The following is a 27,920-nucleotide window of genomic DNA, read 5'->3' as shown; positions in this document are numbered from 1 at the left end:
GCATAATCACTGTTCTCTAAAAAAGTAATTCATGTTTCATTGCAGGTCAGTTTAATATTTAAACCACCTCAGCTGCAAGTTTAAAGTTAATCCATAACCGAGATTTAAATCAGAGTTTAAAATAATGGAGCAACATGATTAAAGTCAATTCAGATTTACTGTGAAATTTAAATCAGGATCAAAACGAGGATTTAAATGTAACCCTCATTATTTTTTATCAAAGTTTGAAGTTTGGTGCAACAGAATTATCAGGTAAACCTTACCATATCAAAATTATTTGATAACTTTAACTGAAGGAATTGTATTGTTAATATCTTCGGAACAATTTGACGTATCCAAATTCTTTTGATAACTTTTTGTCAGGGGGGTCTGTAGATGATTTATACCAAATTGCATGCTGGTTGGACTAACGGTCTAGGAGGAGTTAGAAAAGCCCTTATGGTTGCAGAGATAAGAGTCAAAACTTAAGTGTTTATTATAGCACCACCTATGGTCAGATGGGTGTGCGTATGTGTGTTGAGCAGTGAGGGGGATTTGGGATCACCCTGCCAAGTTTGGTGTCTCCACGACTTACAGTCTCTGACGCCCAGACACTTAAGGCAGAAAAAAAATAAATAAATAAATAAAAAAAAAAAGAATAAGAAAATCAGTACAATTACAATAGAGTTCCAGCAGCTTCGCTGCTTGGCCCCCTAACAATAGCATTTCTAGGCCTTTGGGCTTGAACCCCTAATAAGAACACTAACAAATACAATAGGTGCCTACGCAATTTCGGTGCTTGACCCCTAAAAATTAACCACCGTACACACAAAATGTAGAGTATTTTTTAATGAAGTTGTACATACAGATACTTACATCAGGTCTTTAAATAAACTCTTTAATGTACAGCTGGTATCTCATCAAAAGAAACTTCGTTTTAAATCTAAATCTAAAACACTTCTTTACAGATTAATAGAAATTGAGATTAAACAGGCATTTTCAAGTATTGTCTTCTTATGCCTTAGTTTGTGTTTTCTTACAGTTATAAAAACTGTATTTACCCCCCCCACAAAAAAACAAAACAAAAACTGAACTAAATGAATCTGTTATATGCATTTATATCCATCTCAGGATTAGCTTACTCGACGGCAACTCACAAAGTATCAACATGATAAACAGACCTTAGTGAGAAGAGTGCCCTATCTCTGGACTAATGGGATAACCCACTGTAAGAATAGCTAGTTTTCTTGTCACTCACTACAGAATCCATCAAGACTGCAGAGAAATATGTGAAAGCAAGTATTAGCCATGAATTATTGTATGAAAACAACTTGTGATTTTCTAAGAAATGTCTGCTGTCATTGTGAACCTGTAGTACCAGTGTATCAGACCACAAATGAGCCTAAACCTGGCCTAAAAAGTAAAAAATTTCAATAACATTTAAATCCTGAACTCAATTGAATGTGTCTGAAAAAACAGACCACATTGGTCTGTTTTTTTGGCACTTCAGAGACCATTCCCCTTTTGAGTGGCGGAAGCCTTTAGGATTAGATTTTTATACCAAAATTGTAATGAACTCTTAAATAACCTGCTATCCAGCTAACCTGCCATTAGTGTGATGCAATCTCTTCAGTCATTTTAAAAACAGACAACTTTTCTTTCTGTTAACATTTAAAAGAATTAGTCTGCCAAAGTGACCTCTTTCTGTTCTGATGGACAACTAAATCAGATAATATGTTATTTTAGACTCGGCATGTATGCACTTGCATCTTCCTGTTCCACACATTCATAATGTGTGAATGTTCCTTTATCTCATACTTTGTGGTGGCAAGCATTGTAAAATAGTCCATTGCCAAGCACATCATTTTCCTCATTTGTTCTCTTCTAAGTCCAGCGTTACTCACCCATCTACTGAATAGGCGCATCTTATTGAATGCACCTCCTCAAACATGTAGAGCATGTGTGTTTAGAAACGGAAGATGGTGTTAGAAGCACAGAGCAGACACTGTAATGTGTGTTGTATAGGTGTATCACACAGAGCAGATGGTGCTCATCTGCTGTACTTTTCCCAGGTCCATCAGAAGTTGTTTGATCCGGCACTTGAGCTGTGGGAGTCGGGCCAGGGGATCAGGAGGCTCCAGTTCACCTGTGAAGTCCAACCAACTCTCAAGCACTTCATTCACAAACACAGCAGGGAGAGAGACAGACATCAAATATGAAAGTTTATCACCTACTAAATTATCAAATAAAAATACATTCCCAAAGAGGTGGTTCTCATGTGATTGTTCTAGGATAGCCATGGCAGAATGAAATAATGGGGTCTCTTAACTGTTCTCTATTGATACTGACGGTTCCCAGAGCAGTTAAACATGCAAGGTTTTAATTTTTCTTTTCTTTTTTGGGTGTGGGCTTTTGCCATTTTATTGATAGTGAAATTTAAGAGATGACAAGAAATGACAGGAGAAGAAGAAATGGGATCAGGACACAATACAGGTGAGATTTGACCTTGCATCTTTCACAAGCAACATGGCTTAATGTGTCTAGAATCACCGCAACAACAGATGCAGGTTTTCAAAAGAAATGACAAACTTTGCCATGCTCTATTCAGGAAACACATTCATTAAACATATCAATGTAACGACATGACACAATTCTAGAAGTTTATAGTTTCCTTCCTACCATCAAGCTCTTTCTCGATGAGGTCCATGCGGCCCGAGAGCTGGTTCTGAATGTCTTCTATGTGTGTAAGCAGGTTCATCTGCCACTGCAGGCAGTTCCTGGCCTGTTCCGTGGACCTCAGATTGCTGTCATTTCCACAGCTAGACAGTGCAATGGCACTGCTTACCTACACAAAACATAATCACGTAATTCATTTCAAATTCTCTGTACACACTGTGATATTGACACTGACCCAGATTTGATTGAGATTTTTTCTTTGGTTACCTCTTCTTCCTTTACATTAAATTGTGTGGTGTGTGAGGCTGTTTGGTTCCCCTGCTCATCCCTTTGAGAATGTTCTAGGCCTGTTCCAGGAGGTTTCTGGTAGCTGTGCTCACTGGTGATATAGGTTTCTGGGTTTAAGTTCTGGTTGAGGTGCTCTTTGAAATGTAGGCAGTCTGGAACACCCCCCATAGGCTGGTCTTCATCAGAGTTCACCCAAGACCGAGCCCATAAGTGCAAACTTGGGTTATGTTTGTTCCTGAGAAAACATGAGAAGTGCATTTGCATTTTTCTGGCAAAGTCTGACAGCACTTGAAAACATAACTCAATTGAAAGCACAACCATTGTTACACAATTCAAAAGATTTAAAAAAATAAAATAAAATAAAAAATAAAAAAAGGGGAAGAAAAGATTGGTCTCCACCCTCTTTGAAAACAATTCCTTTTGGTAATTTTTCTAATTTAATTTCTATGGATATCAATCAAAGAGACAAATTACAACTGCAGTTTTTCCATAATGTCACCTCAAGGGGTATATATGGAGAGAGAAAAAGACTAGTTGGTCTAATGTTTAAAATTTGGTGGGCATTTGGAAGGGCACAGTAGCTCTTACTGTAAGATGTCCATCTTGAGCTGAAGGCCATGGAGAAGGCTTTTAACACTGTAAACATCAGCCAGTAGCTGGTGAGTGGTTACAATCTTCTTGGCATTCTGATGAGAGTAGTTCTCTGTGAGGAAGGATAGGCCATACATGTGACCCTTTTGGAGCCAGTCTTTATCATGACGGTATTTAGCACTCCACCTCTGACCTGAGAAAAATACAAAAAAGTCAGCCTGATAATAACTTTGAAGCACAAATATATTGGCACTGAAGGGACTTCAAAATTAGTCAATATTTCATCATGTCACATTCATCCATTTTAGTCATTTTTACTTTGACTAAAATGGCATATAATTTTAGTCAACGAAAATAATATCTTTTAGTTTATAATGTGAAAAATGACAAAAATGTGTGTCAAACTGTAACAGACCAAACTTTAATCAAATATTCAAACTTCTAGAAAAAAAATCTATAAACATTTTCTTTATTTAAACGTATTAAACACATACAAGATAGGCTACATAAAAAAAATACTATCCAACTGTCCTTGTGAAAACCTGAGCTCCTGATTTAATAGCATATAATGAAATATTAGCTACTCTTTAGAAGTTGGCCTAATGTATTCTGAATTCTTCATGCTTCAGAGACTTTAATTTTCTGTGTTCAACCAGTTTAGGATATTGCATTGCATGAAGCATTTTTTTTAATGGAAACGGCATATTCACAAAGCAAGGTACGCAACGCAAGTTATGCATATGACTAGTGCACAAGTTCAAGTTCACCTGTTCATTCGCTTCATTGTCTGTGCAGATGTAAGTTGCAGTATTACATATAAGTTGTGGATATAGTGATTCATCTCAATTAATAGGATGCATCTGAGTGAGGTAATTAACCTGTTTTAAAGCCACTCATTTTGCCAGTGCTCAGCTCAAGTGGAGAAATCCCCAAAATATACTGAATTATTGGATTAATGAATCCATATATAATATCTTCTTCTATAAACAGATGTTTCACTAGATGTTTCTTCTTCTGTTTATATCTTGCAATATTTTTTCTTGTCATATTTTCATCAACAGTTTGCTATAATAAAAACATTTAATTATCGTCATGATGCTATTTCCCCATCTCGCAGTAGATATCGTTGACAAAATAAAAAATGTCAACGAACTTTTTCGGTAGTGATTTCCTGAGATTAACACTGCTACGATGTTGTATTTATAACCTTAATTTCCACCCAAGAAACAGGCATCAGTCATTTATACATCAGGAAGCACAAAAATGTAGGAGAAGCCATGAAAGACAGAAATGTACCTGGGGGATCTCTGCAGATGTAACAGATGTATTGGTCGGGGATGCTGTCCTCCAAAAGTCCCATACACACACTGTGCTGCCAGCACATACACTCCTCACACTAGGAATAAAAAAAAAAAAAAAAGAGATGTATATCAGAATCTATTATATACAATTCTGCACTAAAACAGATTCAGAATAAAGAGATTCAGGCACTGAAAAGAAAATCAGAACCATTTCAGGATATTTAAGTCAGATGGTAAGCAAATTGTCACTATTTATATATATCCTGATTGACTGATAAAGTAGCAGTGTGGCTTAAGATGTCTCTTGCATGAAAAAGCTTCTTTATAGACAGAATAAAAACTGATTTAAGAGTACTTTCAGTGCCATTGCTAAGAGTAACCCTACCTGAATCATGAACCCATTTTCTTCATCCATTTCACAAATACAGCGGACAATCTCATTAGCACCATCATCATCTTCATCCTGGAAGTCCTCCATGGTGATAGAGTCTAGATCCTGATTATACTCATCTCCACTGAACAGTAAACTTTCAGTGGTCGAGTCCTCCAGGAAGTCAATGTCTGACAGGTCTGAGATAGAAAAAGGAAACAGCTACATGTTATGAGGTAAGGCTCAGACATCAATGCTAAACTGCACGGAACTTCTACATCATTCAACAGATTTATAACTTATTGTCGCTGATATAGTATTTATGGTTAAGTAAATAATTATGACATTATAAGAGGACTGCTGACTCACTCTCCCCGGTGAGGTCGACAGACAGTATGGCACGAGGGTATTGGCAGGTGCTATGCTTGGAGAAGGCACTGGAGGAAGAACGGTGTAGCTGGGAAGATGGTCTCTCAAGGTAAGCCACTGACATCTCTTCCAGGTCTGAATAACCTGAGCACATAGGTGAAAAAACAATGAACCTCTGGTTTTCCGTAAATGTGCTCCAAAGAAAATAAGTAAATAGAAAACGAACTTACAGTGCTGTTTCGCTTTCTTCTTCTTTTTTTTCTTTTTCTTCTGTTTAATTCTGAAAAGGTCCTTCTCTTTCCTGTCCCTCCTGTCTTTATCTCTCTTTTTCACTATGGAAGAGAAAGAAATGAAAGATATGGCAACTTTCTGGTTAAGGCAAGTGAACTTTGAGAAAAAAAATGTTGAGTATACACACCAAACAACTGACATTTCTCCTGTAGTTTGAATTTCCGCTCAGTCTTTATACATAGTCCTGCTGAGAAATTAAACCATTAATGCAGGTAAAGTAAAAAGTTACTCCATCCTCCATCTTTCCAATCTGTAGAATTAACTCACCTGCATCCAGGTGCTTGTCCTTCTTGAGAATCTTGTCGTGGTGATTATCAAAGGGTGGAGGTGGTAGGGACACCTCTGTACTGTCTGAACTGACCGAGGCAGAGGAACGTTTCTTCTTAAAAAACTTAGGAGGCCTCACATAGCCAGTGCTGTCCATTTGAAGCATGAAGCCCTGAGATGACAGAGCTGAAATGCAACATAGAAGAGCACCCTGTAATTCTGCTTGTGTAACAAGTTACTCAAAATGTAATGGCCATTTGATAAAAAAATTAAAATAAAATAAAAAATCCATAAAGAAACCTACAAGAAGAGGTGGAGACGGTCCTGCGTCTCTTGTTGTCTGTTATATCGGACAGGGTGCTTGTAGGCATGGATGCAGACGTGGCCCTGGTGCGGCCCACCCTCTCTGGTGAGCAGACTTCAGTGTCCATTTCTTTCTCTGTGTTATGATAGTACTTCAGGTGATAGTCCAGCAGCTTTGCTTTCCGGAATGCTTTAGAGCAGCCAGGGACTTTACACTTAAATTTATTATGGTCCAGGTCTATTTGAGACTCATTGAGAGCAGTGGGGTCATCAGACTTCTTGGTATTTATGACTGAGGAAGAAGAAGAAAAAAAAAGCTTGCATAATAATTTAATATAAAGATATTTGATGCTTGTAGCTTTAAAAGACACGTAGTCACAAAAAAACACCAAAATTGTCATTTTTTAAATGCAACATTGGAATCAAGTGAATGGAAGACAGGCATTCATACTAGGCTCTCTGGTGTGTTTGTTGGCTTTAGGCATCCTGGAAGGAACTTTCTGACCAGCAGCTGGACATAAAATTAAATAAAATTAATTAGAATTTACATTTAAGGCCAGTGACATGAAATTACCATCACAATATTTAAAATTCTACTGTTGATATTTTCAGCTGTCCTTGTACGTGACTGTTAAGTACTGTATGATGGTATGTTTACTGAATCAACTGAACCCAAAGTGTGTTTCATGGAAAAACTTGACAACAATGGTATGGTTACAAAATCAAAATACCGGTCACTATAGAAGGGGAGTTCTCTCCAGGCAATGTTTGATTACTAGGCAACATGTCAGTCATCTTGTCCTTCTCTGTGATTGGTGAATGAGCACTGCCAGTGGGAGAGGCTGCGGATATGCTTCCTGAAACTGGCTTTTGTGAAGAAGCTTCCGTTTCGACTGCAGTGCTGCGGTCTTCAAATAAAATGACCATTTTAACATGCATGATTCAAACATAACTGGAGAGGGATACAGACCAGAACACTGACTTATTTAGCTGAACTCAAAAAAGAGGTGGACTCAAATAATTACTTCACAAATGCATATAAAAACGTAGAGCCAACTAAGAACTGCAGATTACATTTCTAGCTTCTGAAATTCTCTAATTCTAAATAGCACTGATTCAAACCCTTTTACCTAGAATAGGTAGAGTTTGTGGCTCTGAATATACAGTGGAAAGAAAAAGTATGTGAACCCTTTGGAATTAGCTGGTTTTCTGCATTAATTGGTCATAAAATGTGATCTCATCTTAATCAAAGTCACAAGTATAGACAAACACAATGTGCTTAAAGGGATAGTTCACAAAATGTAAGGTTTTTTTTTTACTCTAAATCTCCACTTTCACTTTCAGATGTGAAAGTGAAACTAAACAGGCACCAAATGTGGCTTTCAGATGTAAAACTGAAAGTGGAGATCTACAGTAAAAAAATAAAATAAAAAAAAAGGACTCAATTTTGATCCGTTTTCTCACCCACACCTATCATATCACTTCTGAAGATATAGATTTAACCACTGAAGTTATATGGATTCTTTTATGTTTCCTCTATATTATTTTTGAGCTACAAAAGGTCTGATCAACATTCACTTGCATTGTAAGGACCTACAGAGGTGAAATATTCTTCTAAAAATCTTTGTTTGTGTTCTGCTGAAGCAAGAAAGTCATACAAATCTGGGATGGCATGATGGTGAGTAAATTATGAGAACATTTTAATTTTTGGGTGAACTATGCCTTTAAGCTAACGACACACAAGCAATTATAATCTTTCATGTCTTTATTGAACACACCCCATTAAACATTCACAGTGCTGTGGAAAAAGTAAGTGAACCCTTGTATTTAATAACTGATTGATCATCCTTTGTCAGCAATAATTTCAACCAAGTGTTTCCGGTAGCTGCAGATTAGACCTGCAAAAAATTCAGAAGGAAATTTGGACCACTATTCCTTACAGAACTGCTTCAGCTCAGCCATATTCTTAGGATGTCTGGTATGAACTGCTCTCGAGGTCATTCCACAGCATCTCTATTGGGACTGGGCTTTGACTGGGACACTCCAAAAGATTTAATTTATTTTTTTGAAGTCATACTGTAGTAGATTTACTTCGATGTTTAGGTTCATTGTACCGCTGCATCACTCAACTTCTACTGAGCTTCAGCTGGCACACAACCACCCTGACATTATCCTGTAGGATATCTTGATAAACTTGGGAATTCATGTCCCAGCACACCATCTATGAAAGTACACCGAACCATGGAAAGTAATTTCTTTGGGCACCGCTTTGCCCATTGTGCATTTTAACGGATTTATACCGTGCCAACAATTTTTTTATATATTTTTTTTTTTCCTGAACCTGTACCGTTGTGCACTGAATACATAACCTGGCAAGTTTGGCAAAATTCTGCCTTTGACATTGAACCTGCCTCAATCCCCAGTTGGCCTTGCTGGCCCAAGGGTAATCGGCGGGCCAAAGGCCATTGGCAGTGGGAATGCAGCTGGGCCTGGCACACACTAGCATGCTCTCATTTACCCTGATAGTGGAAATGCGGCTACTGAGCATTCTGCAGTGTGCCCTTTGAGTCATCTTGGCTGGACGGCCTCTTCTAGGAAGTGTAGCCACAGTAATAAATCTTCTCCATTTATAGACAATTTGTCTAAATGTAGATGGATGTCAAAGTACCTCTAACCCACATTTCCAATCTCATTTCATTAACTGGATGCCAGTTTGCCATCTCCAGACTCTAATTAGCTTTTGTTGATGTCATTAGCCTAGGGGTTCACATAATTTTTCCCCAACCTACACTGTGAATGTTTGAATTATATATTAAATATGTATAAGAACAATTTTATATTTTGTGTGTTTATAGTTAAAACAGATTGGGTTTGTTCATTATTATAACTTCGATTAAGATATTAAGACAAATGTATAAATAAATACAGGTAATTCCAAAGGGTTTGCATACATTTTCTTGCCACTGTACATACCAGCATACACAAGTCTTGTTTACAGAGAGGATTCAGGCTGGTCTGGGTCTACTTTCTGTCCAAAATATTATGCCCATTAAAAGAAATAACAAAAAACAAGGAAAGAAACAATCCTATAAATGTATAAAACAAAATTATTGTATTTGCTAATGAAAATATACAGCATGTATGTCTTTAACTTTTCTGAGTATAAAGTGCTCTATTACAGCCACAAAGTTTTAAAACAACACTAGACATAAAACCTAAAAAACTCCACTTATGTAAGCTTATGTCTCTCACCAGTTTTCTGAGAGCTATCTGGGGGTGGAGGGTGGGAGATCATGGAATCCCTCATGTGCGGTGAGATGGGGCAGGTCTGGTCAGAGCTTGCTGCTAAACGCTGAGATCGTCTCCTCCTCTGGGGGGAGCTGGGAGGGGCTATGCAAAGACAGACATATTTATGTTACATTTGTGGATATTACATATATATTTTTAGATTTATATGAATATCTTTATAATTTAATTATAATTTCACTTCTGTTGAAAGCCCCAAACACATTCAAACCATACAAGCACTAAACAGAGTTTATCTACTCAGCTGACCCACCAGTGTTTATGCTGTCTGGGAGGGTGTGTGTCGAGATGGGTGAAGGACTGGGTTCAGGAGCTGTGGTTGTGTTCTGACTGCTGGAGGTGGACTCTCCTGAGTCATGTTTAAGCCTCCTGGAGCGAGACTTGCATGGGATAGAAAGGGGTGCTGGGGCTCTCTGGGCTCTGGCAGATTGGGGTCTCTCCTCTGGTAGACTAGCTTCTGCTCCTGACACTTTCTGAGGGGTGGAGACGTAGACAAGACACAGCTAGTGTTCTAGGCAACGTACTAATGATCACCACATTAATAATGGTATGTCAGTTGCATCTGTACCTGCTGTGAAGTCACTGGAAGCTCTTTTGGCTCCATTTTGCTTTCAGGCTCATTGTCAGGACATCCTAGATGATCAGAAATGAAAAATTAAAACTGCTCACAAAACATCAGAATCAATGTCACAGGCCCCATTTACACCTGGTATTAAGATGCGTCTTTGGGTGATCCAATCACATCTGTTGAGGTACTTCACTGTTTACACCTTGTCACTTAAATGCGTCTCCTCTGACCAGTTGTGTTCAGATTTCGAGGGGAGGGTCTCTGATTTCAGGATGACATACATCAATCACTATGTCAGTGTGCTACTGCATTAAATTAATGAACTACAAAAAAGTCATAGAAGACAGAAAGCGGCATGCAGTTTCACCCAGATGCAGTTGAAATTCAATCCAAATACAAACGCAACATTTCGAGCAGAATTATCTGTTGTTTTAGAGGAGTACCTGTATTAACCTGAGCTTCAGAGTTCAGATATCAGATATTTATTAATATCAGACACACTGAAGAAGATCCCAAGTTCTCACTTGTAAATTTTATCGCTTTTTTATCCCTGATCAGATGGTTATTTCCTTATAAAGCCGCACATGACCTGCAAAGTTTAAACGCTTGTTTTAGCGCAGCGGTTGATTGACAGGTGCGCTTCAATGCTGTCCAGGATGCATTAAGGACAAATTAGCATTTGCGCCTTAAATGCGATGTTGGTCACATGTGTTATTTGACTACCTCCATATGTGGTTTGGCACCCCGTTTAAACCTGTATATAATGCTGACAACTTGTGATCGGGTCCCCCGAAATGCATCTTAATACCAGATGTCACAGTATATTGGAAATATAACAGGCATGATGACTATGAAATCAATATTACACAACAGTGGTGGTCAAAAGGTTTTGCTTCATTACATAGATTTTATTTGGATATCAAGTGGCGAGGTAACACAGTACCAAAATTGTAATTATTGTGAACAAAATATAGTTTATTGTATAAGAGCAATTAAAGATGTCTATAAAATTGAATATTGCGGTTTTAACATTAACTGCATTGCAACAATTTTCAAGGATGCAGGCATGCCACACAACCGACCATAACGATTTGCTTCTACCAAATGACAGATAAATTTGAACAAAATGACAGTAGAGTTTGAACGGACGCACAGACAGTTGCCAACAACAAAAGATATTGGAAACACTTTCTTCTTTTCATAAGTTGATAAGCCTATTTATTTAGCCATCTTAAGTATGCATGATGATCTGGTTAGCTGCATTTTATTATTTGCATTCAGCATTGCTTTCTTCCTGCTATCCGCAATACTATCAGAACACCCCAGTCCATTTTTGGGTATTGATCCACCAGTTGAGAACCACTACTATAAAAAATATAATCATAACATACAGATCAATAAGGTTGATTCCATGTCCAGCATGCAAATCTAAACAGTTAAGGAATTCAGCAAGTATGTTGAACCATTTTCCTGTCATCAAATTTAGAAACAAACCCTTGCTGAGAGTAGATAATTTTGCTAACTCTTACCTGTCCCTTTGTTAAGGCGAGTCCTTTTAATGCTACACATGCTGCCTTGTCTTTTGCTTCTCCTCTTCATCACAGCGGATTCAACGTCCTCAGTAGCTGGTTTACTGTTCTCATCTTCTGACTCCAGGTCTGCTGCTTAACACAAGATACACATGAAACATGATTAATATGGCTCATAAAATAATAAACTGCTCAAGGAGGACATTGTGTCTAAGTACTGATTTAAGAGAAGTATTCAACCACATGATAAAATGCACAGGCTCATGCAGGAATTTGTAACTCAACACAGATCAATAGTCAAGAACTTCACATAAGACAAACATGCCCAGAAACTAAAATCCATCAAGCAGGAGCAAAAGAACAGTTACTGTATCAGTTTTACTTTTTATATTGCGTTTTAAACATTTCTGAAGATTTGTGATTGCTTAAAATACTTGAAGACTGCTTATAAATATTTGCAAGCTACGACAGTTTGTGTGACATTCTTTACTTTCTAGATTCTCATAGTCAAGCAAACAATCCTACAATCCTATACCGAGCTTCTCTGATTCAGTATCTTCATCCTCCTCAATGTCAAGCTCTTCATCTGACCGCTGTTCCTTCTTGTCCTCTCTGTCCTTGTTGCTGTTGGCGCTTGTGCGAGGTCGGCTCCCTCCTTTACTCTTAGCTGCAGCTGTGGCTGCTTTCACCAGAGCAATCCAGTCCTGCTTGAACAATAACAATACACTATCAGTCACAACTGACATTAATTGGACACAATTACACAGCTGGCCATGGCTAGCATGCAAAAAATAGCTTTTCAAGCTATTAATAATGTAGTAAAGGGAACTGAGGAGGTAGAATAAAGTGATTTGGCGTCCCTGAGCTGCCTGACTGGCTTCAAGCAACTGTAAGCTGTGTGGACCAGCTGCTTGTGTCTTCAAATATTATTCAGCATTGACCCCATGCATTTTACCTTCTGAAAAAGAGGAAGAGGTCAAGGACAATACTAAAGTGCCACACTTAAATATACACTCAACTATACAGCATGTTAAGAATTGATTGCTGCAGGTCATACAATAGTTACTCATGCTGTGTAGCAATGCATACCTATAACATTCTATGGAACTTCAGAGAGCCTATGTGATAAATAAAAGGAACTGAAGTGGACCCTGTAAAGTCTCTGTGACTCAAAAAACCCCTAATAAACTTACTTGTCCTTTTGCATCTTCAGGCATGGACTTGATATGGATTCTTTTCACACAGCGAATTACTCCATCATAAAACTGTACAGTGTAAGTGCCTAGAGCAAAAATAAATAAATAAATAAAAACATACACAACATATCATCTCCTGTTTTCTGTGCTGTATACAATCACTCCATATGTTTTTATTTTAATTATATTTTGTAATCAAATAAGCAATTTAGATGGATTTGTGTTTTTCCTTTTTTGTCACTTTTTGCAAAGCCCCATGTAAAGATTTTTTACTTTTACCTTTACCACTGCGCTATAAGTTTGTTAAACTAAGTGCAAGTTTTGACAATTGCTACTTCAGTTGCTACCACATAGTTGTGTATGTAATATGCATGCAGAGTCATTTTATATAGCAGTTCTGAAGATTTAGTCAGGCTTTCTGCCAGAGCTAGAGGTATTCTGAGCATTTAGTTGAATGCAATCCTTTCCAAAATAGTATTTGAGAAGAAAAGTTTTTATTTTAGAATTACTATTTGGAATAATCAATACAGTCAAGCACAACAAATGGTATCAGATTAATTTAAATGGAATCATACAGTGGCAAGAAAAAGTATGTGAACCCTTTGGAATTAGCTGGTTTTCTGCATTAATTGGTCATAAAATGTGATCTCATCTTCAAAGTCACAAGTATAGACAAACATGATGTGCTTAAGCTAACAACAGACAAACAATTATAATCTTTCATGTCTTTAATGAACACCTCCCATTAAACATTCACAGCGCTGTGGAAAATGTGAACCCTTGGATTTAATAGCAGGTCTATCCTCCTTTGGCAGCAATAACCTCAACCAAGCGTTTCTGGTAAATGCGGATTAGATCTGCACAACATTCATAAGGAATTTTGGACCATTCTACCTTACAGAATTGCTTCAGCTCAACCATATTCTTAGGATGTCTGGTGTATTGGCTCTCGAGGTCATTCCACAGCATCTCTAATCTACTGGGTTAAGGTCTGGGCTCTGACAGAGCCACTCCAAAAGGTGGATTTTCTTTTTAGAAGCCATTCTGTAGTGGATTTACTTCAATGTTTAGGGTCTGTTCTGCTGCATCACCCAACATCTTATGAGCTTCAGCTGGCACACAACCACCCTGACATTATTCTGTAGGATATTTTGATAAACTTGGGAATTAATTTTTCCCTCGATGATCCAGGCCCCGCAGCTCCCTCCACCGTTGGGATGATGTTTTCACATTGGTATGCGGTGCCCTTTTTATGCCAAACGTAGTGCTGCGCGTTCTTCCCACAAAATTCAACCTTAGTTTCATCAATCCACAAAACATTCTCCCAGTAGCATTGTGGAGTGTCAGGGTGGTCTTTGGCAAACTTCAGGCATGCAGCAATGTTTTTGTTGGAAAGCAATGGCTTTCATCATGGTGTCCTGCCATGGACAATATGCCTGTTTAATGTTTTCTGTATAACAGACGCATGAACAGAGATGTTAATCAGTTCCAATGATTCTTTCAAGTCTTTAGCTGTCACTCGTGTTCTTTTTACCTCACTGAGCATTCTGTGGTGTGCCCTTTGAGTCATCTTGGCTGGATGGACACTTCTAGGGAGAGTAGCCACAGAACTAAATAGGGGTGGGCAATATGACCAAAATCTTAAATCACGATATGAGTAATTTTATATCACAATAACGATCAACGAGAACCACTCATCATACATGTCTCCTAGAGATTAACGTAGTTTGGTGCGAAAAGTGCAAATCAATCCCAGAAAATAGCAAAAAACCTTGTGAAGATGCTAGTGGAAACAGATAGACAAGTATCTATATCCACAGTAAAACAAGTCCTATATCGAAATAACCTGAAAGGCTGCTCAGCAAGGAAGAAGCCACTGCTCCAAAACCACCATAAAAAAGCCAGAATACAGTTTGCAAGTGCACATGGGTACAAAGGTCTTTTTGGAGATATATCCTCTGGTCTGATGGAAAAAAAAAAAAAAATGTTTGGCCATAATGACCATCGTTATGTTTGGAGGAAAAAGGGTGAGGCTTGCAAACTGAAGAACACCATCCCAACCATGAAGCATGGGGGTGGCAGCATCATGTTGTGAGGGTGCTTTGCTGCAGGAGGGATAGGTGCACTTCACAAAATAGATGGCATCATGAGGAAGGAAAATTATGTGAATATATTGAAGCAACATCTCAAGACATCAGCCAGGAAGTTAAAGCTCGTCACAAATGGGTCTTCCAAATGGACAATGACCCCAAGCATCCCTCCAAAGTTGTGGAAAAATGGCTTAAGAACAACAAAGTCAAGGTATTGGAATGGCCATCACAAAGCCCTGACCTCAATCTGATAGAAAATTTGTGGGCAGAACTGAAAAAGCGTGTGCGAGCAAGGAAGCCTACAAACCTGACTTGGTTACACAAGTTCTGTCTGGAGGAATGGGCCAAAATTCCAGCAACTTATTGTGAAAAGCTTGTGGATGGCTACTCAAAACGTTTGACCCAAGTTAAACAATTTAAAGGCAATGCTAACAAAGTGTACGTAAACTTCTGACCCACTGGGAATGTGATGAAAGAAATAAAAGGTGAAATAAATAATTCTCTCTACTATTATTCTGACATTTCACATTCTTAAAAAAAAAGTAGTGATCCTAACTGACCTAAGACAGGGAATCTTTTCTAAGATGAAATGTCAGGAATTGTGAAAAACTGAGTTTAAATGTATTTGGCTAAGGTGTATGTAAACTTCTGATTCAACTGTAAATGCAGGTAATTCCAAAGGGTTCAAATTTTTTCTTGCCACAGTATAATAAATTGTAACACCTCATTCTTCAACTCCTTTTTGTACTGCCAAATTGATATAAAACAGCAGAAGTATGTATTCCCTGATACAGTAGCATGGACGGAAGGCAAAGCTGAGGATTCTGGTGTGTGATTAATCATACCTTCCTTGTTGAAACTTTCAATCTTGGCAGGGTAATAGCGGCAATCTGTCCATCGAGCAAGCACTTCCTCACCATCTCTCAATTCCTACAAGTGTGAAATAAACAAAACAGAAAAGCAATTAAGTGTAATAAGGCTTCATCAGTAAAACAGTAAACAGTAAAAATTACTATTCAGACCATTTTAAGCCATTCGGATATTTGCAAGCTGTACAGCAACCAAAGAAAGAAAAAAGAAGAGCTTGTATCGAAGATATGGGATGTGCTGTGATCATAAAAGTGAATGGTTAGAGTAGAACAAACATAAGGCAAAACTCCAATTCAAGAAAACCATATTAGAATAACTTAACTTACAGATTCTTAATGTATTATCAAACAATTAAATTTCCATGATAGTTTTCTAACTGTGTAGCACAAAAAAAAGCTATTTCTAAATATGTGCAATAACACAGGATATAAGGTGGAATTGTAGAGTACACAGTGAAATCTCTACAGGCCACCTATTTACATCATTCATCACAAAGGTCTCAAAATATATTTTGAAAATTAATGATTGGTTGATCTCCAACAGAACATTGTTTTGCCTATGTCGATGGAGAAAAAAACCCAAACAATTATGGAACAAGCAGTTAAGAGAGCCAGATCAAGGTAGATGGGCAATTGAGGTATGTACTTGTCTCTGCTGGGATAAATCTTTTTGGTCCTCTGTGCTCTCTGTACTTCCAGGAAGCTCACGAAGGCGAGATGCTCTCATCTCGCTGAGTCTCTCCTGGCAGAAATGTTTGCAAGACAAGAATGAATCAATCATTCATCTCATTAACAAGTAGTTAATGAGATTTTATTTTATTTGTGTGGCTGAAAACTTTAGATGAACAAGGTTTATCTTAGCAGCTGAAAAACTTGTGAAGCCATCGTAGACATTTTAGACTATTGACTATAAAGACTTACATCTGACATACTTATGTGCTCATAAATAGATCTGTACAAAGGAAGTACTGCAAACATACAGACATCTCCTCTTCTTTGACACCCTCTTTGCGGAGTGTTGATCTCTCCAATGGCCGAAGTCTGTTGCTGTCCCAGAGAATCCATTCATCGAACCTATGACTCCAACGATCAAAATGCACAAGCATCTTTCCCTCATTATAATCAATCTTCTCAATTCGTGAAGGGTACCTGCAGAGAAAGCATTGAACATAGATCATGGATGAATGAACAACTAGACCAAACAAAACAACAGCAGAGAACATGCGTATAAGCCAACACTTCAAAAGAGGTTTGCTTAAAAAAAAAAAAATCTCTTGAGGGGAATAAAGTGGACTCAAACACACTAATAAACAAATAGAATTATCATGCAAGTATATAAAATAAGAGATGCTATTCTAATTTCTTGTAAAGTAAATGTGCTAGCAGCACAAATGGGTTTTTCAAAATGAATTCTTACCATTTCTGTAGGTAGTCTTGGGCCTCTACTCTGGCTCCAACCTCAAAAGTGATACCCGGTCGATTTGGAGGTTTCTTGCTCATTATGAGTGTATTCTTCCCAGGTCTCTCTCAAGACACAAATGCTCTCCCGTTCTGTGGATGGACCTATGAATGGAAAGAAATTACTGAAAACAATGAACAAGAGTTGGACACACTGAACTGTATACTAACACAGACAAGTCTTTGACTGTTTATTCATGCATTGCATTTGCATGGTCGGGATTTGTAAATGTATCAAAAACATGCACAGCTGCATGTAAGCTGGCTAAAGAGCCATATATGGTCAACCAATTATTTACCCAGCTGGCAATCTGCTGGCAAACCCACAGTATTCTGGTACACCTCTAGCTAGCAAGTTTAACATATGTTCTTAAAACTTACACATTTTTCAGGAAGTATTTCAGTAAACTCCAAACAATAATATGAAAATGAATAGAAATGCTTACAGGCTGGACAGTAGCTGACTGGCTAATTTAGCTAACCAGCTACCACTTTCCACTTTGACAGCCTGGCACACAAATTAAACGTTCTGTTCAAATTTAGTTGACCATTAACGAAAAATAAAAGCCTCTAAACGTACTAGACACATATTTGAAAAATAAAAATAAAGATAAAAATAATAAGAGAGGGTAACTGACTCTTTGCTGGATGATTACAGCTCGCTTAAGCTAGGTGCTGGATAACGAGATTCTTCTCCATTTTCTGCTGCTTATAAATATTTGTCACGTTTTTAAAAATGAATACGAAGCTGTGAGGTATAAATAAGACACCACGATATTTTTTTTTAAAAAAACCTTCCAAGATATAAAAAATTAACGTCAAACCCCTAAATGTCCAGTTAGCAGAGAAGAGCTAGCCAAATAGCTAATGCTGTACCAGCTGACTAGCTAAACCGTTCCGAGGGGATAAAACTATTTTTCAAAAAGAGAAAATGACAGGGCAGTTTCTTTCTTTGTTAAGACGACTCGAAGAATAACAACTGCTTTTTAATATCCGCTACATGAGTTACATATGGATTTACCTTTGCAAACTCATTGAGAGAATTTCAATTAATTCCTATAGTGTTTTGTGTTCATTCGAGCTCAGTTACTTTTACCCAAACTAGACAGGCGCGCGCGCGCATGGACACGACGCACAAACATGAACGCGCATCTCAGATTGACCAATCAACAGTAGCTGTTGTGTTGTCGCCGGTTATCGTAATAATAAAGGAGAGGGGAAATATGTTTTCATAATAATATATGAAATATATAATATGAAAATATATAATATATAGAACCAGAGGATATTTCGCAGAGACGGGACACTTATATTAAAATGAATAGGAGAAACTGGAACGCACAACGGATGTAGAAAGGAAGTCCCGCTTTACAGGTTAAAGAGCAAATCACCTTTTAGATACAGACATCGCCTGTCATTCAACTCGAGAACGCGCGTGCGCATAATCTGGGGGGAAATATCGTTTTTAGCGTGATTTGAGCTAAAGAACAATTTATGATACCAGTTTTGTCAGATTTTACTGCTGATTTTAAATATGTTCTTTGATCTTGACTAACAGTTTTGGAGATTTCGGTATTTTCCCATTCAAGTAGATAGCCGTTGTACTTGTATGCCGCTTGTTTCCATATAAAAATAGCTGGCCAGCCGGTGTTCTAACATTTTCGGTTTCTGCGATTTTCGGTTGCACTGGGCGGAACATACATGAATATTCATGAGTCTGTACGTATTAGTGCCTTCTCCCCGGATTACAATGCACCTAAACTATGTTTTCGTTAAACGAAGTTAGGCTTATACTACAACGGTTAATCTTTTCACAACAATTTATTGATTGTGTCGTGTGTTTTAACTTTAATTCAAAATTATGTAAGGTCATCACAAGATAAATGTCATTTATATTTTTAAGAACGCAAGTGAAAGACTGGTCCTTATATGAATATATTTTAATGTAAGCCAGCAAGCCTTGGCTATGATATAGTAAATGTGTCATATGAGGACATAATGTAACATGCATTTAATAGTGAAAAAAATTGCCTAGGATTGTGAAGTTGGCCAAATTGAGAGTAAGATCAGCTGTAATGTTGCCATTCAGAAAACTGCAACACGTGTTTCTAAAACAAATTTGATGCCATGGTTAAGGATACCCAAATCACATAAAGGTTCACAAAACAAATATAATGTTAAAAAAAAAAACAAAAAAAAAACATTGATTTAGATTCCTTTACATAGAAGTCATTTACACAGCCGAGTTAAGGCTGCTCTGTGCCTGCTTTCTTTGTAAAGAAGCAATGCCACATAAAAGCCAGACTAAATTATGCCTGTTCTGATCCACCTCAGCTCCTAGTATCAAAGGCAGTTCTGATGCTGCTTTGGTTCTGTGTAAATGAAATGCAGCATCAGAGGACTGTTGTTGTCATGACAGAGCATATCATTTCTAATTTCTTTTGATATTAAAAAGTCTAATTTCATATTTAATTCATTTCATTTTTCTATAGCCTATTCATAATTTTATACTCAAAACATTAATCTCACAACATTATTTATGCAATTGAAATTGCTGTGTAAATGTATGTATGCCACCTCTGAGCAGCATTAAACAGTCTGTGCAAATACACCTTAAATGCCACTTCAGATGCAGCTTCTGTGCCACCTTTGCGGTGTAAAGATACAGTATATACACATTTGTGAATAAAACTTAAACACAGAATCATTTTCCCCATTGATTCTATTCAGCAAAATGCAACTACTCCCATGGAGTAACTTTAATTTTTTAACATTTACAGTAAATGTGCAAATCATTATATGGCCTTTTATTATTATTTTAGCCACTTTTCATTTAAAATTTAAATATTTTACTTGGTAAGCTAATACAGTATAATAGGACTAACCCATTTCATTGTCAAAGTACTGTGTTGCACATTTCACAGCTTGACCAACAGACATTTAATTTCCATCACCATTGTGACAAGCTGATTTTCATCCTGATTCACGGTGCATTACATGGTCAAAGAAAAACAGTTTTTGTTTTTTTCACATTCTTGCACAGTCTTTTGTCTCCAACCATCTGGTGCATTGTGTCCACTAAATCTTTTTGGAAAAAAAAAGTAAAGATTGGGAATTATTATATTCTTGTTCATGCATCAAAAACATTAAGATGTCCCTTTGTGATTTAATAATAAATGCATCAAAGCCATTTGAAGTAATTTACCAAATGTGCAGGAATGGCAGAGAACAATCACAACAGAAACTTTATTATGCCACCACAGATACATTTGTGACAAATTATCCAATGACACAGTTTTAAAGCGTCACAAGGGAAAACAGAAGACTATAACAAAAATAATTATGGTTGTTGGTAAATTTATTTACTTGGAGCGGTATCCTTAGGACACATGAAGCAAATCATTGGCTGTATTCATTCTGAACAAAACACACAACACAATCTATAAATTATTGTGAAAAGATGAACCGTTATAGTATAGGTCTAACTTCATTTAACGCAATTACCTTTCCGAAAACATCGTTTTAGATGAATTGAAATCCAGGGAGCAGCACACATTGTTTCAGTGTCACTTTAAGACAAACTTGAAACTCGTTAATATTCATGTATGCTCTGCCCAGTGCCAACAAAAATCTCAGAAACTGAACATTTCAGAACACTGGCCTGAGAGCGTTCGGTTTCAAAGATGGCTACCGAGTGGACTGACTTGCCTTGAAAGTTAGTTTGACCGGAACCCCTCTACCAGCCTTCAATGTTAGCAAACATAGCGTCACGCGGGGGCGGTACACTGGCGAAATTGATGTGAAAGGAGACGCGCCAAACTGCTTTGGTGAGGAAACAGGTAATCACTTAATAAATTGACCGCCTGTCCGCTAATCTTCAACAAGTTTTACACTTAATAATCTTTTTGGAGTGAACTATGTATAGAGTTTACTAAGATAAAATTGATGTTTTTAGAATTTTGCGACAGGTAGGGGTCAGTATACGGCTCTCCACATTCATTAGTATGGGATACGCAAAAGCTAATTTACTGTCATAACATGCTAGTTGACTGTTACTCTCTCCTATGGTAGTGCCGCAAAGGTTGTTATATAGTAGTATAAAAGAATCTTCGATTATCCTTCGGCTTGAGACTAGTCTCACCCTTAGAAGGCACGCCCACAGTCTGCATACTAACCGTCTGACACTTATAGCTAGGGAAGGGCTGATCGATCCTAAAGTATTGATACTTCTGATCCTCAAGTCAAGTGGCTTTTATTGTCATTTCAACCATATACAGCTAGTACAATACACAGTGAAATGAAACAATGTTCCTCCAGGACCATGGTGCTACATAAAAACAACATGAAACAACATAAATCAAACACAGAACTACATGAGACTACACAGAATTAAAAGACCTACACATTTCTACATAAAGTGCGTGTGCAAACAGTACAAGACGGTACAATAATTGCTGAAACAGGACAATAGGCACAGTAAGAGACAGTGCAGCGCCGACCAGTACACAGTTTTAGTGTGAAAGTTTCAGATGAAACAGGTAGTGCAAAAAGATATTACAATATAATAGAAAATGCTGTGAATGTAAACATAACATACTATGACATAGTATTCAGCATAAGCTTATACTATATATGGACAAAGCAGTTATTGGGGTAGCAGCCAGTGACAAGAAATTAAGTACAATATTTTATGAATATAGTAGCAGCAAAAAAATTTTGGTAGATAATACAGAAATGTGCAAAATTGCAAAGGGAGTTGGATGGTGTTCAGTTGAGTGTGTGTGTGTGTTGTCAGTCCAGTCTCTGAGTGTTGAGGAGTCTGATGGCTTGGGGGAGGAAACTGTTACACAGTCTGGCCGTGAGGGCCCAAATGCTTCGGTTCCTTTTGCCAGACGGCAGGAGGGTGAAGAGTCTGTGTGAGGGGTGCGTGGGGTCATACACAATGCTGGTGGCTTTGTGGATGCAGCGTGTGGTGTAAATGTCTATTATGGAGGGAAGAGAGACCCCGATGATCCCCCGAGAGTGGTCTCTCCATGCTCTCCTGAAGTCAACAACCATCTCTTTTGTTTTGTCCACATTCAGAGACAGGTTGTTGGCTATGCACCAGTCCGTTAGCCGCTGCACCTCCTCTCTGTATGCTGACTCATTGTTCTTGCTGGTGAGGCCCACCACGGTCGTGTCATTGGCGAAGTTGATGATGTGATTCGAGCTGTGCATTGCTGCACAGTCGTGAGTCAGCAGAGTGAACAGCAGTGGACTGAGTACAGAGCCCTGGGGGGCCCCAGTGCTCAGTGTGGTGGTGATGGAGATGCTGCTCCTGATCTGGACTGACTGAGGTCTCCCAGTCAGGAAGTCCAGGATCCAGTTGCAGAGGGAGGTGTTCAGGCCCAGCAGGTTCAGCTTTCCAATCAGGTGCTGAGGAAGGATTGTGTTGAATGCTGAACTGAAGTCTATGAACAGCATTCGAACGTACGTTTCTTTTTGTCCAGGTGGGTGAGGGCCAGATGGAGGATGGTGGTGATGGCATCGTCTGTTGAGTGGTTGGGACGATACGCGAACTGCAGGGGGTCCAGTGAGGGGGGCAGCTGGGACTTGATGTGCCTCATGACGAACCTCTCAAAGCACTTCATGATGATGGGTGTGAATGCAATGGGATGGTAGTCGTTGAGGCAGGACACTGAAGACTTCTTCGGCACGGGGATGATGGTGATGGCCTTGAAGCACGTTGGAATGACGGCGCTGCTCAGGGAGATGTTGAAGACGTCAGTAAGAATATCCACCAGCTGGTCTGCACATCCTCTGAGCACTCTGCCAGGAATGTTGTCTTGTCCAGCAGCCTTTCGTGGGTTGGGTTGAGTTTACATCACATCAGCCGACATAGAACCTGGTCGTTGGGAGGAGGGGGATTTCCCTCTAGAGCAGTCACGTGACGAAACCCTTAGGCACGCGTTTGACCAAGTGAGAGTAATCGATGGCCAGCAGCTCCAGCCGGACATCGCCCCCACATACCCGTACTTTTCAATTATTAGGGACTGGTTGTATCGAGTGACGCAGGACACTCAAACCCATGAAAATACAACCCAGCTCTTAGTCCCAAGGAGCCGCCGGGAAACACTTTTCCAGGCCGCTCACCACAATCCTATGGTGGGTCACTTAGGACCGGAAAGAACACTACACCGTTTAATGGCCCGCTTTTATTGGCCGGGCATTCGCGGGGATGTACGCAGATGGTGTGCGGCATGCCATGAATGTCAGTTGGTGAATCCACCGGCCACCCCAAGAGCGCCATTGCGCCAATTACCGTTAGTCGAGGCCCACTTCGAAATAATTGGAATTGACCTCCTCGGGCCATTAGAACGGTCAGCACGTGGATATCGTTTTGTATTAGTCCTGGTGGATTATCCGATCGGTTTCTTCAGGGCTCCCGCCAAGTTCCAGTGCCTCATGGATAAGATCCTCTGGCCACACGCTGTGTATGCCGCTGCCTACTTAGATGATATCATTATATACAGTAATGATTGGCAGAGGCATTTGCAGCATCTGAGAGCCGTCCTGAGGTCGCTGAGGCGGGTGGGGCTCACGGCAAACCCGAAAAAGTGCACAATTGGGAGGGTGGAAGTACGGTATCTGGGCTTCCACTTGGGTCATGGGCAGGTACGTCCCCAGATTGATAAGACCACAGCATTAGCGGCCTGCCCACGTCTCAAGTCCAAAAAGGAGGTGAGACAGTTCATGGGGCTGACTGGCTATTACAGAAGGTTTGTTCCTAATTTTTATGATGTCGCCAGCCCCTTGACTGATCTCACTAAAAAGGGAGCATCAGATCTGGTCCAGTGGACAGAGGCATGCAAACAGGCTTTCACGAGAGTGAAATCTGCACTCTGTGGTGGGCCGCTTTTACATGCTCCTAACTTCTCTCTCCCCTTTATTTTACAGACGGATGCATCAGTGAGGGGGTTGGGGGCCGTGCTCTCGCAGGAGGTGGGGGGTGTGGAGCGCCCTGTGCTGTACATTAGTCATAAGCTCTCTTTGAGAGAGACTAAGTACAGCACCATCGAGAAAGAGTGTCTTGCCATCAAGTGGGCAGTCCTAACCCTCCACTACTACCTGCTGGGGCGGGCCTTCATCCTCCACTCGGATCACGCCCCGCTTCAGTGGCTCCACCGCATGAAGGATACCAATGCGCGAATCACTCGTTGGTACTTGGCACTTCAGCCCTTCAAATTTAAGGTGGTCCACAGGCCGGGGCCACAGATGATTGTGGCTGATTTCCTCTCCAGGAATGGGGGGGGGGGGGGTGAGTTGGCAGGCTGAATGTTGCCCGGGCCTGAGTCGGGCTGTGGGGGTATGTGGAGTGGGACGTGGTCTTGTGTCTGTCACTGGGTAGAGAGGAAGCAGTAAGGACCATCACCTGGTGATTAATGATGCGTAACACCTGTTTCTTGTTACAGTGATGACGGAGATGGGCTTGAAAAGGCAGCCGAGAACGGCAGTGAGGCAGAGAGAGTTGCGTGAAGCTGAAAAGCCACATCTGTATTTGAAAGCCTGTTTAGTGTTGCATGACGCTGAAAAGCCTGCTCTTTGTTTATGAAGCTGAAAAGCCTATACTTTGTCTGTGAACCTGAATGCTTGAATAAAAGCTGATTTACCTGGACTGCCAACCCGCTTCCTTCCTGTTGGAACCTTTACACTATATTAGCAAATACTTTTGCAGGATGGAAACTATTTCTTCTTCCGCTCATCTTAACATGCATGCTGAAAGACATAAGCAGACAAGCGCTTACGCCGTCTCAAGGCTCGTTCAAACAAGAGGGTTCAGTGCCTTGTGAAATATGTGAAAAAAAGAATTTCACTGTATATGTGCAAATGTATAATGTGTGATAAATAAATAAAATTATAATTATAATTATAATTGTAGAGGTAATGATAGAAAATCAGAGAAACAGCTTCTGGAGTAAATTAACACTAAAATAACAACATATCTAAAGGTGACATTTCTTAATTCTTATAACTGTGTGTAATTGTTGTTAATAAGAAATAATATAAAAAAGTTAACCATGGGTTTTTGTTCTTATTTATTTTTTATTTTTTAAATAATGGTTTTACTACAGTAATATTGTAGTAGTAACCATGGTTAATTGTGTGGTAACTATGGTTTAACAAAATCCCATGGTTGAACTATAGTTACTGTTGTGAAACCATGGTTAATTTTTGTAAGGGTAAATAAAACAGAAGTATAATAATTTTTTGTTTAGGCTCACAAATGTAAAATAATAATAATAATGACCTGAATTATGACTAAAAATTATATTTTATTTTACCCATTTAATACCAAGAAATCGCAAAATAATAATAATAATAATAGTAATAGAAATATCGTTATTGGTAACGACGATATCGGACTTGAAATGTTTGGTATCTGACCGAAAAGAAAATAAGTGGTATCGCTCATCTTTTTGTTTCTTCGAGGGCAATATTGACACAGTATAATGCTTCAATTCATTTTTAAATACTATAAAACATGTTCCCCCCCCCGAAGTTTTACATTTATGAATGTGAAATTTAGCCATTAAAATAAAAACATTAATAAAATAAGTGCAGGTTAGTTTATCTTTGGAGTTTACAATAATACCTAAAAGAACATCTTTCCACTGTAATGTAAAATTTTCATCAACATTTCCAACAGTAAAATCAAGTACATTTTGCCACAAAAAAAAAAAAGACACATAAGGGCAGTGCTAAAATAAATGAACAGCTGTCTCTGGCTTCTGCTGGCAAAAGCTACAACTTTCATCTATATCTTTTTTAAACTTGGTTAAATAATGTTTAGCAGGGTATAGGGTATACAGGGTATATTCTTTGAAGGAGTTTAAAAGATACTTCTTTAACCTTGTTTGTTAAGAGATAGCGATTGGGCAGAAGCCAGACTTTTTTCCAGTCAACATCCAGACTCCAATATGCAATTACATTTGGTCTCGAAACAACATCCTTCTGGAAAAGGGCTCTTAATGATCTATTATAATTATTACAATGACAGGAGAAACATATTTTACCTACAAGGGAGTGATTTGGTGAGAGTGGTGGGAGTTGCTGGTAATCTAATCTTTTTTGCTGTTTAAACAACATACATATTTTAGAAGAAATTGCGCCAAAGACAGTTGCAAATTCCCTTGGTGGTATGGGAATATTATATTTTGCCATGAATTCCTTCTAAGTAAAAAGAAGGCCATCTGAATTAAATAACTGGTCCACCAAAACAATATTATTTCTAAACCAGTTTTCAAAGAAAATAGTCTTTTGTTTAAATAGAATGTCCTTGTTATTCCAGATAAAGTATTGGTGAGGTGAAAAGTTGTGTTTGTAAATTAAACTCCATGCTAGAAAGGCTTGACGATGAAATGCAGAAAGTTTCACAGGTATTTTGTTAATATCAAGATTGCAAACAAGGAAGAAATTTATGCCACCAAGACCAGATAAAATATGGAGGGAAATAATATTCCAAATAGATACTGGATACTTAACAAGCTGTCTAATCCAGTTGATTTTAAATGTATTGTTTAATGTAGCGAAGTTCAGGAAATTGAGATCACCATTTTCATATGAGTTCATTAAGATCGTTTTTCTTATATAATGTATCCTATTTTTCTAAACAAAATCAAAGAGCATCTTATCAATCTCCTTTGATATTTTATAATCAACCTGAAGAGCCATAGCTGTATAAGTTAACCGGGATATACCTTCTGCTTTGGAAATCAAAACTCTCCCTCTTAATGACAAGTTCTTAAAAGCCATTGATTAAACTTCCTCTGAGTATGCGAGACTAGCTTGAAACCGACCCACATTCTGTCTTTGACGTCACATCACTAGTATGTTGTGTGTGGAATTTTCTCACTGTATATGTTTCTATAGTGACAAAGGACTATGGTAACTTTAGTCGTGAAGTTAATGGCTATATGTCAGTGCCCAACCAGGAGTAGGCCTCATTTACCTCATGTTTGCTTTGTAAAACCTACAACACACACACACACACACAGAGAGAGAGAGAGAGAGAGAGAGAGAGAGACCATAAATATAAACACACAATCATGATGAATATCAGTTTGAGTTTCTTTTTATGGCATGAAAACAAAATAATTTGTGTAATGTATTCAAGTTTTATACAGTTGCATTTTAGTATACTCTGCATTGTAACAAAAATCCATCTACTTCATCTTAAAAACTTAATTACCTTAATTGATGCCTTAAAGTTTGAAGTAAAATCAATGTGGCTTTACAAATAATATAAACTCATTATTTGATATCTAGTCTTTAAAAAGATTGTAAAATTACGAGTTTAAATGATTTGTAAAGCTAGATAGTAAGTATATATATATATATATATATATATATATATATATATATATATATATATATATATATACATTGACAGTATTTCTTTATTTTTTTCTTTATTGTTTTAAAGTGACTAA

At 38.4% G+C, this 27,920-nt stretch overlaps 1 protein-coding gene across 9 annotated transcripts; it reads right to left on the bottom strand.

Annotated features, from left to right (window-relative positions):
- Positions 1-813: 813 nt before the first annotated feature.
- On the bottom strand, positions 814-18,578 carry LOC127453726 (PHD finger protein 20-like protein 1). 9 transcript variants are annotated; one of them, XM_051720355.1, is made up of 24 exons: positions 18,473-18,578; positions 17,411-17,556; positions 16,974-17,142; positions 16,640-16,735; positions 15,970-16,054; positions 13,032-13,120; positions 12,374-12,545; positions 11,839-11,973; positions 10,310-10,374; positions 9,995-10,214; positions 9,688-9,825; positions 7,167-7,343; positions 6,887-6,946; positions 6,437-6,727; positions 6,133-6,318; positions 5,993-6,052; positions 5,805-5,906; positions 5,575-5,718; positions 5,221-5,405; positions 4,831-4,930; positions 3,532-3,727; positions 2,923-3,178; positions 2,659-2,824; positions 814-2,152 (listed from the first exon to the last, which is right to left on the bottom strand). In XM_051720355.1, exons 2-24 carry the CDS (start codon positions 17,491-17,493, stop codon positions 2,010-2,012), a joined length of 3,318 nt encoding a protein of 1,105 aa, XP_051576315.1. In that variant the 5' UTR covers positions 17,494-17,556; positions 18,473-18,578; the 3' UTR covers positions 814-2,009. The 9 variants fall into 9 exon arrangements, with proteins under 9 accessions (XP_051576315.1, XP_051576313.1, XP_051576316.1 ...); XM_051720353.1 differs by lacking the exon at positions 18,473-18,578 and adding an exon at positions 18,090-18,266; XM_051720356.1 differs by lacking the exon at positions 18,473-18,578 and adding an exon at positions 18,090-18,266 and having other exon boundaries at positions 5,993-6,049.
- Between the last annotated feature and the right edge of the window lie 9,342 nt (positions 18,579-27,920).

The sequence above is a fragment of the Myxocyprinus asiaticus genome, chromosome 16 (assembly GCF_019703515.2).
Source record: "Myxocyprinus asiaticus isolate MX2 ecotype Aquarium Trade chromosome 16, UBuf_Myxa_2, whole genome shotgun sequence".
NCBI lineage: Eukaryota > Metazoa > Chordata > Actinopteri > Cypriniformes > Catostomidae > Myxocyprinus > Myxocyprinus asiaticus.
This window is presented reverse-complemented; position numbering and strand designations above follow the sequence as displayed.

Excerpts from the sequence above, each read along its gene's own strand:
- LOC127453726 (XM_051720355.1), bottom strand. The coding sequence starts at position 17,493 with ATGAGCAAGAAACCTCCAAATCGACCGGGTATCACTTTTGAGGTTGGA. Across the intron at positions 16,055-16,639 it reads ATTTATCCCAGCAGAGACAA|GAATTGAGAGATGGTGAGGA; the intron begins GTACATACCTCA and ends TCACACTTGTAG. Across the intron at positions 3,728-4,830 it reads CATCTGCAGAGATCCCCCAG|GTCAGAGGTGGAGTGCTAAA; the intron begins GTACATTTCTGT and ends TATTTTTCTCAG.